Below are 18,361 nucleotides of genomic sequence, written 5' to 3'. Positions count from 1 at the left end.
CAGCCCGAAAGAGTGAGACCACATTTGCTATACTAGCAACTGAAATGTGTCAGGTGTACATTCAATTACAATATGATTCTTTTATCCAAAAGAACCAAAATAAGAATATGCAGCAAGAATATAATTTAACAAAGTTTTGAGAACATTCACTTCTCAAATACAGGAATGAATGAGGTGAGGTAATGTATAATACAACAAAACTTTTGCTGAATTCAAGGTTTACCTGAAAGATCAAATAAAAATCAAACAAACATATAAAAAGATAGGACATTTCATTTTTAATCAGTCAAAAAAAAGAAACAGAAAAGAGTTCTGGACAAAGTCAAATTCCACACACCGTAATGCTATAGTTACACATTAAATATAATTACTATCTATACATATGCAAAAATATAAAGTTCTATTTCATACAATAAAACCCTTTATAGAAACCATTTTAAAATTAAGCAGAACTTCTCAACATTAATATGTGAGGTATAAGTCCTTCTAAGGTTCCTTTAAAGGTTTTAAAACAAAATGCTAAATCTAAAAACAATGTCCTTCTGTCAGTTCCCAAGTTAAACCTACTTAAAACAAAAAATTGATAGCTTAGTCACATACTACTTAAATAATATTGTTCAGGCATCTCTGAAATCCTGTTTTTTTTTTTCAAGTATGGAAACAGAACTCAAATATTTCACAATACAGTACTAAACAGATGGACTATTTAGGAAAGACTTTTTTGTCATATGGCACAACATTGTTTCATTTCTTCAATGCATTTGGAAATAAATATCAGGCTTTTGTTTTACTTTTCTCCTAAAGGCCAAAACTATAATGTACATTAAGATAATTTTGACTCTGGTAAGACTTAAGAGTGTAAAATATAACATCAACATTTTATCACAAAAGTAAAGCTGGTAACAAACTATAAAAGGAGCCTGTGCTCTACTCAGATATACCCGGGGATCAAAGCTCGTCATGATAAAAGTATTCATCATGAAGCTGTCTGCCGTAATCTGTGGCTTCACTTGTAAGAAACAAGTCCTGGTTCTCCAGAATCTCTTCTTCAGAGAGCTTTCGGTCACTATTCAAATCCATTTCATCAATTAGATGACGAGCCTTTAAAATAAAACAAAAACGTGTCAAGCGTAATAAGTATTTTTCAGCAAGATGTTCACATTTTAATGGGATCTGATTTGTCAAAATCATTCAGGTATACCAAGTACTCATTATTGTCTAAGTACCTAAGAGTATGAACTATCATGACTGGGTCTGTCTACAGCATTTCTCATCACCTCCTTTCTTAATTTCTGCTGGGTTCTGTCTCCTCCCAACTCAAATCCAATTCAGGATATCTCAAAGACAAGGAAAATTAGTATAACCCATTTTGAGCCCCAGAGGTAAATACAAACTTTTATTATTCTATTGTACTATTGAATTCATATATAATACCATCCTAACTTCCTTGTCTCTTTGACAGTCTAAAACAGATCATAGATTTAAATCAAAAAATAGCAATGCATTGATCCTAAATAACTCCACTACTTCCTTCTTTGGCTTAAGATTCTGAATTTCCTTTACTACAACAGCACAAATTTGGGGATGAGAGAATCCTTCTGTAATACTTACCTCTTCCTGGGCAATGCCCTGGTTATTGGGTACAACCCAGGACAACAGTTCTTGTGGATCAAGTCTGCCATCAGCATCTCTGTCATAATCATTCATGAATCTATCTTTCTCAACAAGTATCCACTCTGGATCTTCACTTGCGGCTATTAATATATTAATATTAAAAAAAGAACATAAACATGCATACACAAGAATATCACACATATCCCATAAGAAGTCTGGTATAGCCCCAGATAGAGGAAATGAATTTAAAGCTTACCACATAAAGGAGGCCCAAAGAAACAAAGCACTTCACTGAAAAGGGCTGAAATAAGCGCAAACTCTATAGTAATTTTCAAAAGTGATACTCAGAGTTTTAAAATTGTTGCACAGAGGGAGGGAGGGAGATGAGAAGGAGGTTCAAAAGGGAGGGGACATATGTAAAACTGCTGCATAGGGACCTCCCTGGCAGACCAGGGCTTGGGCCTCTGTGCTCCCACTGCAGGCACCGTGGGTTCAACGCCCTGGGGGCGGATCTAGGATCCCACATGCTGTGTGATGTGGCCAAAAAGAAAAAACATCAGCTTTATTATAAAACTGTTCTGGGATAAAACTCAACTGAAAAAGTGAAAAAAAACAAACAAACATGAAAGTCTATGTAGCATGCGTCGAACCTGGCGGTGGGAGGGGGGTTCAGGAGGGGGAGCACGTGCACACCCGTGGCGGATTCATGTTGATGTATGGCAAAACCAATACAATATTGTAAAGTAACTAGCCTCCAATTAAAATAAATAAATTTATATTAAAAATACATAAATAAACAGATGGAGATTAACAAAAAGTCTATGTACAAATCTCATGGAGAAAAAAATTTTTTTAAGTGTTACATATTATCACAAACTAGTAATTTTGCTAACTGCTGCTACTTGTTCTGATATTGTTTGCCCAAGTCTGAAGTGGGAAATGGTTTTATGAACATCATGTGACTAAATCTTCCTGTGTGTTCTCACAATGTGTGTTCTTACAAAGTAATGCCATAGGTAATTTTAAAGTGACATTCATAGTAAGTGATGCTAAGCAAAAATTCTGAAAAGACAGCTGCTTATATGAAAAGCTGCATATAAAACCTCCTTAAATTTTAAACAGTAAGCCATTTTCCACAGTCTTACTCTAGTATTTATAGGATTTTATTTTTCTCTTCGAAGATCTACATGCAAAGGTACAGGAGTCTGTTTAAAAATATCAACCTTTACTTCCTCAGCCATCTGAACTGATAATTACATTGTACTTGTTTGAAACGGAAGAAAAATGCTTGGCTCTATATGAGGAACTAGAAGTGGGCAAAACAGCATTCTCAGACAAGCTGTAAGCCCCTTTGTTTCACTAGTGTTTTATTGAACTGAACAAGGAGGTATGAGGCCCAGTTCTTCTTCCATTTTCCTCTGTCAAACAGAGCTCTCAGTGAGCAAGACTATCTTCCAATCTCTTCCTTTTCCCCTTCCTCCCACACACCCCAGCCTACTTACTCGGGTCCCGCCTGTAGTCACCAAGAAATTCTTCCAAACTAACAAATCCATCACCATCTTTGTCATGTTCTTCTAAAGCCTCTTGAATGACAAATTCCTATTGCATGTATGTTCACCAAAAAGAAAAAAAACCTGTCACAAAAGTTTCAATTCCATCACCATCTGAATCAACCCTACTATAGAATTATTGAATTATTTCTACTATAATTAATTAATCCTACTATAGAAATAATTAACCTAATTATTCTTTAGGAATAATTATTTTGTCTATACTTGCCACACAATCTTTCCCAACACTGGAATTTAGAAGCAGGAATAAAACCCCAAATATTAATAGCTTAGAATTTAACATCCTTAAGCTTCTATTATTGAGCACTCTACCTCACCCTCCTGAATAACCTTGGCAATAAACTCACATTTCTATTTTCTGCACATTACCTCCTTCTGAAGAATGATATATCTTATATTACCTTTGTCTTCTTTAATTTCACTTTCCTGTCAATCCATTAACAAGCCAAGAGAACCCTCATCTCAGATGTCTCTGCATAGCACTGTTGCCTGAAATGGGTCAGTACCCTATGAAACTTCAACTTCCTTGCTTCCTCTTCCACCCATCCACCCTCATCCACCCTAGACTGCCCCCAAATCGGTTCCTGACTCTTTCTAAGGCTCCTTACCAACTAATCCCTTCTGACCCAAAGATCACGCCCTTTCTAGTTATGCTTTCCCAAGACGACCTGCTCCACTGCTTCCCTTACTACACTCCTGTGTCCCCTTGGACCCTTTTCTAATTATGCCTGTCCTCATGCTATACGTCAGACCCACATCACTTTCTCCTTTATTCCAGAATCAGAGGAAGATACAAAAATAGAAACCTAATCCTTATAAATTTATTTTTTGCCACTTCTGTGGGCTCTCACTGCAGCTTGGAAGTCTCTCTCTGCCTCAGCTTCCCTAACACTCTATGGCTGTTTTTTGACATCTCTATTTTCTCTAAGCCTTACCCCAATTCTCTCCAACATGCTCTTGGCAAAGACTTCCTGTTTTTCTAAGCATGGGAGAGGTCTTCTGAAATCCTTCCTTGTTTCCCAGCACTGCATCCTCACCTTTAACCACCTCTATTTTGATGCCTGTTCCTTTCATCCTTCTCTTTGATCTCAGCAGTTAAAGCTCTGCCCCTCTTCTCTAGGATGAAGCCCTCAACTGTCTTCCTAGATCCCATACTTCCCCACTTCCTGAGAGCTTTCTTTTACTCTTAACTCCAGCTTCTCCAACCCTTTCCACTAGCTCCTTCTTCTGTGCCTTTAAAAACAGCCAAGTTCCCATGACTCTGCTGCACTCATTAACCATCATCCTGGTCTTTCTTTTCCTCTCAGAGGTTACAGCTACTGTTCTCATTTCCTCATTACCTGCTGCTGCCTGAATACTTTTTCAGCCTGGATTCCAGAACCATAACTACAGTGAAACATATTCTCAAAAGTCTCTTATTGTAGTCAAATCCAGGGGCTTTATCTACATCTGCATGAAACAACACTTAAGTAGAAGTTGTTGGGTTTTGTTGTTTTTTTTTAATCAAATATAACAGATTTTCGATACAGAAACCAGGGGATGTTAACTTGGAGACCCAAAGATTAGTTTTGGAGAGAAGATCTGAGAATCTCTTGAAATTATAACCCAGTATTTTATGTGTATGAACATGGACATGTTCAGGACTTTTCTGGGGCAGGGTATACAGCTTGCATCAGATTTTTTTAAAGGAGTCTGTGATCCAATAAAAGAATCACTGATCAAACTGATTATTCCTGCATTCAAGTAATCCTCTTGGGAAACAAAGACATTTCAAGAATGCTGCCTTGGTTAAAATAATTTTTAAAATTATGTGAACGAAAATATTTTTAAATTCCAACTTTTAATTCAAAGTAGAATCACTTAGTTGATCTTATATTCTGCCCTTTTCCTATCCTATATACCCTTAAAGGGGAAACAAGGAAAAAAAGATCCACGAAGACAATTAAGGTAAACAGAAATTAATGAAGCTGCTCTGAATGAGACACCGTCTTATGATCACCCATCTTGTGTGCTGCCATCAACTCCAACTCAGCACAAAGACCATCCTTTCCCATCCCGACATATCCCATTCTGCGATGGTACTGCTTTTGTATCGTTGTTACTCAAGCTTCCAACCTCAGAGTCATTTCTGATTCTTGCCCTCTTCCCCTCCCATGCTACATCAGTCAACATTCCTGTCTGCTTTCTTCAAAATGTTGGTCACTCATCAATTCATTCCATTGCCACTTAATATTCCAGGGCTATACACATAATGCCTAAATTATTTCATTGCTGTCACTGGTCATTTCCCTTCTCAGTCTTCAACTGTTCCTTATTCCCCAGATAATCAAGATCCAACATCCTCCGCCTACCATGCTAGGGCTCAATTAGCTTATCTCCACTTAATTCTGGCACTTAAACAAACTGTGCCCAGCAATGTTCTCAAACTAGGTCATGTACTTTGTGGAAAGTTAAGAAATCCAAAGCCTCACAATGGCAAGAGAAATGGCACTGATGGTGGTGTCTTGCCACCGAGTTAGAGAGAAAAATATATCTGCAGTCCTGCTATCAAGGCAGGGACATCCAACCATGACCCATTAAGCACAAAGCTACATCTTCCCTCCCTGAAATGTCCAGGGAACCAAGCCACACAGCTGGGGGTGATGCCAGGCAACAGACCTCAATGTAAACATTTAGTCTGTTTTTTAAAAGCCATTTCTTATGTTAAAGTTTACTCTCCAATATGATAGTTTCTGCTCCCAAGAAGTTTACCTAGTCATAGCAGGGACTTAATCACTGTTGAATTATACCCTGAGTTCAACAAAATTTTGAAAAGCTGGTACTTCTTTTAAGTACTAAAGGGATGAGAGGACTCATTATGCCTAAAGTTGCAAAAACATTGTTAGTCATTAGCAGTTGCATCCCCCCACCTCATCCCACCCCCATACCCTATGAAAAGGGATCTAAATATGATAGTGTTCCCAGACCAAAAGTTTTCACAAGTAACCCTGTAAACTAAACAGCAAGTTCTGGTGTTACTGATATTGAAACACCTGAGAAAAGTCTGAAAGCTACAAAACGACAAGGAAGGCGCTGAAGGTAACCCAGTTATGAAAGAGAAACTAGCCGGGCAAAGACGGATACACATACACACTTCAGAGACTGAAGAAAACCTCATTCCTTACCTTCTCCCGCCCTGTACACACCCCCACTCCACCAGAAAACCTCCGTCTTCCCACCCTTTTTCTGAAGCAAGGAAAAGTTTAGATCATCTCCTAAAATTCTGTTTTGTATATAATTTATTTTCATTACTATGTAAAAGTTTTAAAGTTTTGGCTATTCAATAGTTATCTTGAAGTTTTTTCTTCCTTACCGTCATATAATCAACTTCTTCAGGATGCTCAAAAGCAATAAACTCTTCAAGGTTCAAGCCAGGGCCTGAATCCTGGTTAGCTTTTTCAAATCGCTTCTTGTCCTTTAAATGAAGCTTTGAAAATTAAATATTGAACATTTAAAGGTTTTCTCATTCATCCCATAATGTCATTAAAAAATACTTTGAAAAATACAAGCTATGTGAACTCTAAAGTACATTTATATCCATTATCACATTTAATCTTCACATCATCCCTTTGATGGTAATTTGGGCAAATAACAAGCATTTACTAGAAGCAGTACAGCGACACAGGGAGACTCAGATCTGAATTCCAGCAATGCCACTTATTAACTTGTTACTTACGGCAAACTGCTTAACCTCTTTGGGCTCCTCAACTATACAACTGGGATAATTTGACACCAAAAACAACAGAAGCAAAAATAAACAAGTGGGACTACATCAAACTAAAAGGCTTCTGCACAGCCAAAGAAATCGTCAAGAAAATGAAAGCTACTGAATGGGAGAAAATATTTGCAAATCATCTATCTGATAAGGGGCTAATATCCAAAATATATAGAGAACTCGTACAACTCAATAGAAAAACAAACAGTCCAACTACAAAAATGGGCAGGTCTGAATAGACATTTTCTGAATACATACAGATGGCCAACAGGCACGTGAAAAGATGCTCAGCATCATAAATCATCAGGGAAATGCAAACCAAAACCACAGTGAGGCACACCTGACACCTGGATGCTATACAACAAGACAGTCCAGCAATTCCACTTCTGGGTATTTGTCTAAAGAAAATGAAAATACTAACTCAAAAAGATATACAAGCCTCTATGTTCACTGCAGCATTATTTACAATAGCCAACACATGGGAACAGCCTATATCCACTGATGGATAAATGGATAAAGAAATTACATAATATATTCCACTAATATATATAAGAATATTACTCAGCCATAAAGAATAAAATCTTGTCATTTAAGACAACATGGATATATACCTCAAGGGCATTACGCTTTGTGAAATAAGTCAGAGAAAGACAAATACTGTATGACCTTGCATATGTAGAATCTAAAAACAAACAAACAAAAAGTTCACAAAAACAAAACCCAAAAAACAAAAACAAAAAACCAAGTTCACAGATAGAGAGAACAGACAGGTGGCTGCCAGAAGTGGCTGGTAGGGAAGTGAGAGAAATCAGTGAACTATTTTTTGTTTTTTTTTTTAGTTTAAATAAACTGAACAATTCATAATAAGAAAAAAATCTCTATTAAGCAACTGGGATGAGAATTCCTATCAAGCAATTAGAAAACACATTAGGTATTCAATGTTACATGTTACTATTATTGATAGAAAAATTGAGATTAAAATGATTTATTGAAAGGGATGTCAGGAAAACAACTAAAATATATTGAACTTGGATCCCTCCTGTTCTTTCTACAACACTACACACTACCTTCTTTAACAATCACAGCAACTTTTTGAATGCCCCCAAAGCAATGACTTTAGACTATGTATTAGTTCTTGGTGTGCCTATTTCTGTTTCTGGTCTTCAAAATGACTTTTCAAAAACACTGTACCAGGTTTCAAATACTCCTCTTATGAGGATACTTTTGGTAAATATTTGGAAGTCTACTCTTCATAGGCTGTTTATAGTGCTAATTCTGTATGTCCAGATAAACACATCAAAAGCTGAAAAGCCCCTATCTTGGGGTTGAGCTAAATAATCATACCATTTTCTACTTTGTCATGCCCATCTTCCTTTTCTTTCCCCTCAAGTACACTCTGGTAGGAAACCAAGCAGTAGCGACTATTAGGAGAAAAGCGACTTTTAATCAATTTTCTCAAAGGTAATTCTGTAATTAAGAGTATTGGAAGCCAATAGTGGCATATTGCTAATCCTGCATACATTTTGAGAAATTTCTAGGAATAACTTTCCTTTTTATAAACTGATGTGTATTAAATCACACATTTTTTTAAAAAGCACAATTTCAAATATTTTAGAAGCTTTTAATTTATGTGTTTCACTGTTGAAAAGAAATGCTCTTCTCAATTTTCTAGAATACTAAAGGTTGGGTAGCACTCGTTTACTGAAACAGTAGTTCTTTTACGATGACTGAGTTACAGTGGAGGCTCACTTCTTTCCCCAAAGAATTTGTCTTTTAAATACCCAGATTCCACTAGCCAGTTATATTCATCCAATCATGGCAGGAAAAAAACATGTTTCCAAATAGCTGCTTTTAACTTAATGTTTCATAATTTTAAATAACTAGACTAAATAATGTACATGTTATGTTCAGGTTTAACATGGGGAAAAGTAGAAAAACAAGAATTTGAGGTACTTAGCTGAGTCAATCAAGTTTTTTTAATAAATCACTATTCAAAATACTAAAGTGCTTAGATTTCCTTATGAAAGAACCCTTCAATCTGGAGCAAAAAGGTCCATGTTTCAGCAGAGGGAGCTGATTTCGGCCAAATTTGCCTATGGAAAGAAAGGATCTCTTTCAATAGCTGAGATTTCTTAAAAAAAAAAAAAAGAAAAAAAGTACTTTTCTCATTTACATTTCTCAGGTTTTTAAAAAATAATGTGATTTTTAAAAGTCTTATTCATGGTCATTTAAAGAACACAATTTATTAGAGACTCATATTAAAGAAGCTAATACACCAAGACTTTGTCCAAAGGGGCAAATTTCTAAAAGACGACCACAAAGGACTGTCAGTTTCATAAAACCTCAACACTTTTTTTTCTGTATAAAACCCTTGTGTTCTAGTGCATAGAAAGTACTATGCACAGTAGTAAAAAGATAGAAACTACTATAGTCATTTATTTTTACATTGTAACAGAAACTTGTGAAGAACAAAACTGCCATCTTTTGGTAGACTAAAGATTTTACATGAGGAAATCTATAACCTGTGATAACTGAACAAAAGTCTAGGTCTTAAGATTCTGATTAGCCACATGCATGATTATATCCTACACAAATAAATCCTGCTTACACATGCACATTCGCAGCTGGCTTTAGAAGTTATAGGAATGGAGCTTTTGCCAGGTAGGTCCTCAAACTTTAATTATCCTGCTTAAAAGTGCTGACTATACTTGTTCATCAGGTCATAAAGAAATACTTTTTTTCCGGCATCTCACAGCCTGCGAGTCATTATTCCAGGTTATCTCTATTCTCTATATGAAAACATTAAAAGTAACATATAATTCAGCTATCAAATTGATTTTTGGTTTTTAATAGGCTTCCATACAGAAACATTTTATTTGGACATCCAATTACTTTTTATGATTATTTTATGGTACAATGTTTAAGCTGTAACTTTGATCAAGATCGATACATTCTTCATCCTTTTATTTTTTATTTTGCAGAATCATGCAATTGTGTCTGGGTTCATTTTTACACCCCACATCCACTTTTAGTGGGTCATATTTGTAAATATATATATATATATAATTCTAACAAAGTATTATAAATAGAATTTCATGTAGAGACATATTCCTATGTTGTTGAAGAATAAGCAACAGGACCAATAGGACTCCCATTGAGAAGTGTTCATTTCAGGGACCCATTAATTCCTGTAGGCTATAAGGTCCATCTAATTCATTCTTTAAAAGTACAGTCTTATAATCAACATGTCCGGAGTACCTGGGTGGGAAACACAGCATTAAAATCAGACATCTTTAAAAAAAACCAAACTGCTCATCAACAGTTTATGTAACAAGTCACGTACTTCTTCGAAGTAAAGATTTTCTTCTCAATACCATCATGTATTATTACATTCCACCCTGCTCCACTCTCCAAAGAATATAGATTTTTAAAAACTACACAATTTCCCTACTTTTTGATGGGATAATAATTAAATCTTTTGAGTGAAAAACAAACAAACAAACACAGAATCTACTTCTGGTAAGATTTTAAAATACTGTATTTAACATTTGTATTATTCCTTGGCAAAGAAGTCATAATGTCACACCATGGTTTGGTTTTAAGAAAAAATCTTGGAATGTGAACGATGCTTTTAAGATGAGTTAATTCCTATAGTAAAGGAGAATAACTAGCAGACAAATTCTAGATCTCATCGTCATCTGTTTTCTTTTTAGCACTAAGTAGTGAAAAGACTGATTTACACTCTTTTCAGTCTGCTGTAAGATGAAGACCCAAATAAGGAGAAAAGAGGATACTTTCCCCCTATATATTAAATCTTATCTACTCTAAAGCTGATAGTTAACAAATGCTTAAACAACTTCCAAAAGCTGATTGTATGTAAGTATTAGAGATAAACATGTGACTCACATGTTTTCTTCAACAATTTCTTTCAAATTAACATAGAAGGATTTACCAGTTCAACTGCTACTATTTATTACTATTTCTCCATACTGTTTTCATCCCCATTTTTAGATAGGAGGACACTGAGGCACAGGAGGGTTAATTTAACCCAAGGCACACCACTGTCACGTGGTGCTGCGTGCATGCTCAGTCCTGTCTGATGCTTTGCGACCCTTTGGACTGCAGCCCGCCAGTCCGTCTCCTCCAGGGGATCTTCCCAACCCAGGGACTGAACTCGCATTTCCTCCAGCTCCTGAATTGCAAGTGGATTCTTTAGCTGCCAAAGCACTGGGGAAGCCCTTGCTGAATGTAAAGCCAAGTTGACTGGCCCCAGAGCTGGAGTCCTTACCCTCCACACTCGTGGTACAGGCACAGCACATGCATAATCATGTCAACCACAAATTGGCACTTGCCATGGGTGCCTGCCATCTACCTCTACAAGAATTAAATCATGTGCTGCTGCAGCTGCTGGGCTCCAGCACCCTCTGAAGGAGCTCAAGATGGACAGCAGAAGCCAGGCACTCTGCGTTCTGGGAAAACTGGCAGGACAGGTCTTCAGATAGTTAGATATTCTCAGGAGATAATTTTATGAGCCCAATTCTTATATCTCCTCATCTCTAGAAAAGCACTAAAATCCTTCATGGTTGACAACTGTTTCTCATGACTAGCAGAAGCTTCATAAGACCAGCAGAAACTTTCTAAAAAAATTAATGTGCTTGACTGTATGTACTCCCCCTTTACCCAAATCACATATATACTGTCCTTTCCTTCCCCGCTGCCTCTTTGGAGCAGTTTCTCAGAGCTATCTGAGGCGCTGTCTCCCAGGCTGCAGTCCTCATATTGCCTCAAATAAAACTTAACACACAACTCTCAATTGTGCATTTTTTTAGTCGACAATCCTTAGCAGAGAAACAACCAATTTCGAGTTAGTGATGACCTACAGAGTTCAAGTGGTTCTTAAATAAATACCATATACAATGCTACAATATGGCCACAGTAAAAACTAAATTGTAGATGCCAATAGAGGAAGCTCAAAAGTTTTCAAAGCACCCTTGACTAATATTTTGGGACATGACCTTTGCAAATAGTTGTTTGAGTTTATTTTTTCCACATACAACAACCTCTTTTTAAAAAAAGTCTTTAAAATTACCTCTGAAATACAAAGTATTCACAATATCAATTTTTAAGGCTTATAGTAATTTGTCTTAAAGAGTTCCTACTAATTACTAAGTAAAGTCTTTAAAAAAGTTCCTATTAATTCCTAAATATGTCTTCCTCAATTCTGCTTAAGAAGTATTTCAACAAATTAAACCATGAGACACAACACAACTCACAGTAATACTGAATCTTTAAAAATAAGTTATTTTAAATGGTGCAGCCACTATGGAAGACAGTGTTGCAGTTCCTCAGAAATTTAAAAACAGAATTACTATATATGAACTAGCAATTCCACTTCTGGATGTACCCACAAAAGAATTAAAGGCAGGATCTCAAAGAGGTATTTGTACATCCATGTTCATAGCAACATTACTCCCAATAGCCAAAAAGATGAAGCAACTCAACTCACCATTGATTGATGGATGGATAACAAAATGTGATATATACATATACTGGAATATTATTGTCTTTAAAAGGAAATTTTGACACATAGTATGACCTGGACAAATCTTGAGACTGCTAAGTGAAATAAGCTAATCACAAAAAATATACTGTATGATTCCACTTACATGAGGCACCTAGAATACAGTAAGTCTCATTCATATGAACCTTCAAGTTGCAAACTTTCAAAGATGTGAACGTGTGTTTTCATGTCCAATCACTTAAGCTAATTCACAGGTCTGGCGTCCATTGTCACATGCATGCATCCTCTCCAAGTGCTTATGCTTTTGTGTACCTTACTGTACAGTATGTACAGAGTACGGGCTTTGAAGGTGGCATTAGAGGTAAAGAACCAGCCTGCCAATGCAGAAGACGTAAGAGACGCAGGTTCGACCCCTGGGTCGGAAGATGCCCTGGAGAAGGAAATGGCAACCTACTCCAGTATTCTTGCCTGGAAAATCCCATGGACAAAGCAGCCTGGCATTGCAAAGTCAGACATGACTGAAGCAACTCAGCATGCATGCAGGCACTGTATAAAATACGGTAGTACAGTCTCCTTATTTCAAGCCCAATATGTCCAGAGGCAAGCATAAAAGAAGCAGTACGTAGCTGGAACTACTGTACTTTTCAAGGTACTATACTGTAAAATTAAAGTTGTTTTATTTTCTTGTATTTTTGTGTGTATTATTTGTGCAAAAAGTATTATAAACCTATTATAATACTGTATAGCTGATTTGTGTTTGTTGGGTACAGGCTAACTTTGTTGAACTTATGAATGCACTTTTGGAATGGAACTCGTTCATATGTTGGGGAATTACTGTAGTTGAATTCAGAGGCACAAAGTAAAGCGGTGATTGCCAGGGGCTGGGGGAAGTGGAAACGGGGAGTTATTTGAGGCTTCCTGGTGGTTCAGATGGTAGACAATGTGCGTGCAATGCAGGGGACCTGGGTTTGATCCCTGGGTGGAAAAGATTCCCTGGAGAAGGGAATGGAAACCCACTCCAGTATTCTTGCCTGGAGAATTCCATGGACAAAGGAGGCTGGCAGCCTACAGTCCATGGGGTTGCAAAGAGTCAGACACGACTAAGTGACTAACACTTTAATGGGTTTAGAGTTTCAGTTTTGCAAGATGAAATAAATTCTGGAGATTGGTTGCCTAACAGTGTGAATATAATAAAAAAATATGGAACTGCACACTTAAAAATAGTAAAATGGTAAATTTTATGTGTATCTTACCACAATTTAAAAAATGTTTATTTTATATAAATACTTAAAATGGTACTTAAAAATGGGAATAGGCCTCTATAATCTTCCTAATAAATATGATACAAAACCAACCATTCAATAACACAATAAAATAAAATATTATGAAACATATTCAAAATACACTAAAAAAGCAAACCAGGAAATGAGAACAAATGATGCAGCTAAGAAAAAGATGCAGGGATAATTGAGGTAGTCCAGAATAAGAGTCCTAAATTTGGCTAGAAAGGAAACATCAAAATGACCACTGAGGTGGAACAGGTGATTGCCTAGAGAACAAGGCAATCCAGTCGATGACCTCAGGGTTCTTGTGCTCACTCATGCAGGAAACTGAACTGATATAATCAAAAGAAAAAGCTTGTGCACACATACTCACCTGCCTAAAAGACTCCTCTTCTGCATCATCGAGAGCAGTGTTCTCAACAAAGTCGATCACCCGATCATACATCTGAATGTTGTATTCATCCCATGACACACTACCATCACTGTTTTTATCATACTCAATAAACTGTTGTTTCGCTTCTTGCATAGCATAATGTTTAAAAGACATTTGAATCCATGAACTGAGTTCACCTATGAGAATTTCCCAGAACACAATGAATGTGACAGTAATTCTGATACTTAAGAGTAGTGAGGATTTCTAAACATTCTTTAAAAGAAAAAAAAAAAAATTTTAGTGTTTATAAATATTTGAGTGAGAATTGGTTTAGCTGCGTTCATAGAAATAGGAGTAGGAGACAAGGAGAGCTGTTTGGAATCTAAGAATGTTATATGTGATCAACCCAGAACGTAAGCCCTTTGAGTATGGAGAGTTTTGGTATATTTTGTTCACTAAGGTACTCCAAATGACTAGAAAGCACCGGGCTCAAGAAGTATTTATTAAATAAACTACCAATTGGCCAAGAAAGCACTTGACTTTTAAAACATATTATCCAAAAAATTGCAGATAACTTTTGCTAATTGGGCTTTCCTGATAGCTCAGTTGGTAAAGAATCTGTTCCAATGCAGGAGACCCTGGTTTGATTCCTAGGTTGGGAAGATCCACTAGAGAAGAGATAGGCTACCCACTCCAGTATTCTTGGGCTTCCCTTGTGGCTCAGCTGGTAAAGAATCCACCTGCAATGCAGGAGACCTGAGTTTGATCCCTGGGTTGGGAAGATCCCTTGGAGAGGGAAAAGGCTACTCACTCAAGTATTCTGGCCTAGAGAGTTCCATGGACTGTATAGTCCATGGGATCACAAAGAGTTGGACACGACTGAGCAACTTTTACTTTGCTAATTATCACAGACCTCTCAGGAAGCACAAATATTTGAATAGCTACCCACTTAATACGTATTAGAAAAAAGTGTTCTTCATTTACAAAAGTAATATAAAGTTTAAAATACATTTTACATTGAGTTGAATCAAGACTATATTAAGGAAATAATAGATAAGTAAGTATGATCTAACTTCTGAAAAATGCACTCAAGTGACTGAAGTTTGAGAAACATTGTTACAGTATATTACCATTAACTATGTCAAATCATCTGGAGGAAATTTTAACAAAGTTATGGGTAGCAATTATGATTTACGCGTGTCTTGTAATAGCTTTGTCTTAACTGGGTATCTGAAAACATGGAGGAAAAGTTTCTAAATCTCAAATGTCCACTTTCAAATCAACTTTTAAAAATCTATCTTAAAATACTTAAAAATATCTATAGAGATATTTTGGAGAAGGAAATGGCAACCCACTCCAGTGTCCTTGCCTTGAGAATCCCAGGGACGGGGGAGCCTGGTGGGCTGCCGTCTATGGGGTCGCACAGAGTCGGACATGACTGAAGCGACTTAGCAGCAGCAGAGATATTTAGTATATGCATCATAGAAAAAAAGGGATGAGGGGAGAAAAATGTGCGTATTTGTAAGAATAGCAAGAGTACCCATTTGGTTTAAAGATAATACACCATTTAGTTTAAAGAATGGTACTCCTCTGTTAGTTTGAGGGAAGTCAGGTGAATAGAGAAAAGTAAAGATACTTTTGTCTCTCCTGAAACTTTAAATTGGGATAGAATAATTATGGTAACCATGGAACAATTACTTTATACCAAGTCCTCTACAGATGCTGTCTCTAATCTTCAAAACAAGGCAATTATAATCATTGCTTTACAGTTCAGGAAATTGATATTAGAAATTGAGGACTCATAACTGATAAGCAGCAGAGTCCAGATTCAAACCCCATGTTTGGCTTCAAAGCCCAAACTCTTTCCACTGAACTTTGCTGTCTCTCAAGAACCCGAGTCCAGTCATGGCCCTTAACGTGCAAATAAGCAAAACTTCCTGAAGAGTCCTCAAGTGGAATGATCGTCCAGGCATAACAGGGTACAGAATGGAACAGAGGCCAGAAACAGGGCTTCACACTTCAGCTCTGCTGTTAGAGGTAAGTTTACCCTCTCAAGGTTTTGTTTTCTCATCTACTAAATGAAGATTTGGACTAAGTTCCTTTTAATTTTAATTTTTTAAAAGCTTACTGTTAAATTTTGGAGCATATATAGGCCCTTACAGATAAATGCCACCAAGTTTTCCAAATCATCTTGCGCACTCTCTAATGTATCCAAAGATGGACCTATTCTTATTGGATAATTAGCCTAGAGGCTCTGTTGTTCACATAGAAGGAACAAAGCCTTAATATTGGTGACCACACCTGAGGGCACTTCAATGACAACACATCTTGAATTTACCAATCAGGTTGTAATTCTCTCTAGCAACTTCATTCTTCAGATGTTGAGCACCATTTAAATGAGAGTTATAGCAAAACAGTTCCTGAATTTTTGTTGAGGATCAATTTGGAAAAGTTGATAGGGTTCTTCAAATGAATGAAGCAATGGGGAGAGGCAGCTATTTATTTAGACTATTCTTTTAATAATCTGTGCATTTCGTTCCTGACTCTAGAACCTATCTAAGAGCACTCATTTTTTTTTTTTTTTTTAAGTGAAGGATATTAAAGACTGAATTAAGGGCAGGAGATATGGATTCTAATCCTGGTTTTGCCACTCATTTGAGCAAGGTACGTACGCCTCTGGGTTTCAATTTCTTCACCCCTACAAAAAGAGGTGGACATAATGATTATATGGTTCCTACCGAGTTATAATCATGTGTCATAAATACAATTCACACGCAACAGGTCCTTTTCTACTTGCTTATAAAAAGAAGCAAGTTCTTAAGATTCTAATGAAGCATTTATCAAAAGAGCAATAAACTTAATGCCTTAAGGCTTTAGTTTGTTTCTCCAAAATGAATTACATTGTTGACACTGATAAAAAGTCATGTGAGGAGTCCGGCAATTGCTCTAGGTATGACCTGAACACCGTGTAGGGTCAATGATGCTTATGTATTACGGGAGAAAGCACTGAGCTTTACTTGGTATCCTATGTCTAAAGATTTGGAGGTATAAAACCTACTCACCATGTCCTTTTTCCCCTCTCACATATCATCTCTAACTGATTGCAACACTAGTCATCTACACTCAACAGACACCCTGCTTAAATGTTTGCATTTGTCTCCTACAAAGGGCTGTCTCCATTGTTAGTTGTGTAGGACGTCCTTACTTTCGGTGAGAAAGCCATCTGAGTCCAAGTCAATTTTCTTTATGATTGACTTCAGTCTTTTGTGTTGCTCTTCGGGGGAGAGTTTAACATATTCATCGACTTCTTCCTTTGGGAGGTAAGCGATATACAGAGGGGATCACGCATTACTATCAGGAGGGCAAAATGGTGGAGAAAAACAGAGCTATTAGAGACCTCCCTTGCGGAGGGCTTTTGGGGTGACCCATATCTGCTCTCCAAGGGCCCTCCCCCAATGATCCCCTCAGTAACCCTGCCCCTTGTAGGGAAAGTAGAAGGGATCTGGCTCTTGGGCCGCATTGTTTTGACGCGCTTACAGACTCCGGGGTCCATCGGAGAGTGAGCGGCGCCCCGCCCGGCCCCCATTGTCAGGCTGCCCCGACCAGGCCTCGCCCGGCAGCCCCCTTTGTCCCGCGGGGACAAAGCCCGCGGCAGCCGCGCTGCGAGGCCCGACCCTCCCAGCCCCGGGTCTGGCCGCCTCACCTGGCCGCCCAGCAGCGCCTCGCGGTCATAGTCGGCGCGGTGCTCGCTCTGCTGGTAGTGCAGCTCCTCGGCTTCCCCGGCGCCGGCTGCCGCGGCGCACAGCAGCAGCAGCCCCAGCGTGGCGGGCCTCGGGCCCAGCTGCATCGCGCCGGCCAGCCGCGGACACACAGAAAGGCGAGGAGGGAAGCAGGCGGGGCCCAAGCCAGCGGCGGCGCTCGAATGAGCGCTGCAGAGAGGCGGCGCGGCGTACGTACGGAGGTGGGAACGGAATGCGGAGAGGTCCGTGGCCTCAGTAACTAGAGCGACGTAACGCGGAGGCCCGAGCCCCAACTGCGATGGTGAAACTGGCCAGGCCGAGGCCTATATAGCCTCGGCGGGAGGGGGGGGGGGGGCGGGGAGGGGGCGGGGCTCCAGGCCGCGCCGCTGATTGGGTACCACGGCGCTGGGGGTGGGCCGCGGCGATGTGGCGATCTGCAGCGGGCCCAGAGGTTCCCGGAGGCTGGCGGTCGCGGCCGGGAGGGGAGACCCCCGGGGGAGCCTTT

General features: G+C 38.4%; 1 protein-coding gene across 2 annotated transcripts; it reads right to left on the bottom strand.

Annotated features, from left to right (window-relative positions):
• Positions 1-257: 257 nt before the first annotated feature.
• On the bottom strand, positions 258-18,148 carry RCN2 (reticulocalbin 2). 2 transcript variants are annotated; one of them, XM_070358562.1, is made up of 7 exons: positions 17,820-18,148; positions 17,322-17,427; positions 14,117-14,313; positions 6,538-6,651; positions 3,117-3,213; positions 1,612-1,754; positions 258-1,101 (listed from the first exon to the last, which is right to left on the bottom strand). In XM_070358562.1, the coding sequence occupies exons 1-7, from the start codon at positions 17,961-17,963 to the stop codon at positions 949-951; spliced, it is 954 nt and encodes a 317-aa protein (XP_070214663.1). In that variant the 5' UTR covers positions 17,964-18,148; the 3' UTR covers positions 258-948. The 2 variants fall into 2 exon arrangements, with proteins under 2 accessions (XP_070214663.1, XP_070214664.1); XM_070358563.1 differs by having other exon boundaries at positions 6,538-6,639.
• Positions 18,149-18,361: the final 213 nt, after the last annotated feature.

The sequence above is a fragment of the Bos mutus genome, chromosome 21 (assembly GCF_027580195.1).
Source record: "Bos mutus isolate GX-2022 chromosome 21, NWIPB_WYAK_1.1, whole genome shotgun sequence".
NCBI lineage: Eukaryota > Metazoa > Chordata > Mammalia > Artiodactyla > Bovidae > Bos > Bos mutus.
Note: the sequence above shows the minus strand (reverse complement) of the source record. Positions and strands in the feature narration are given on the sequence as shown.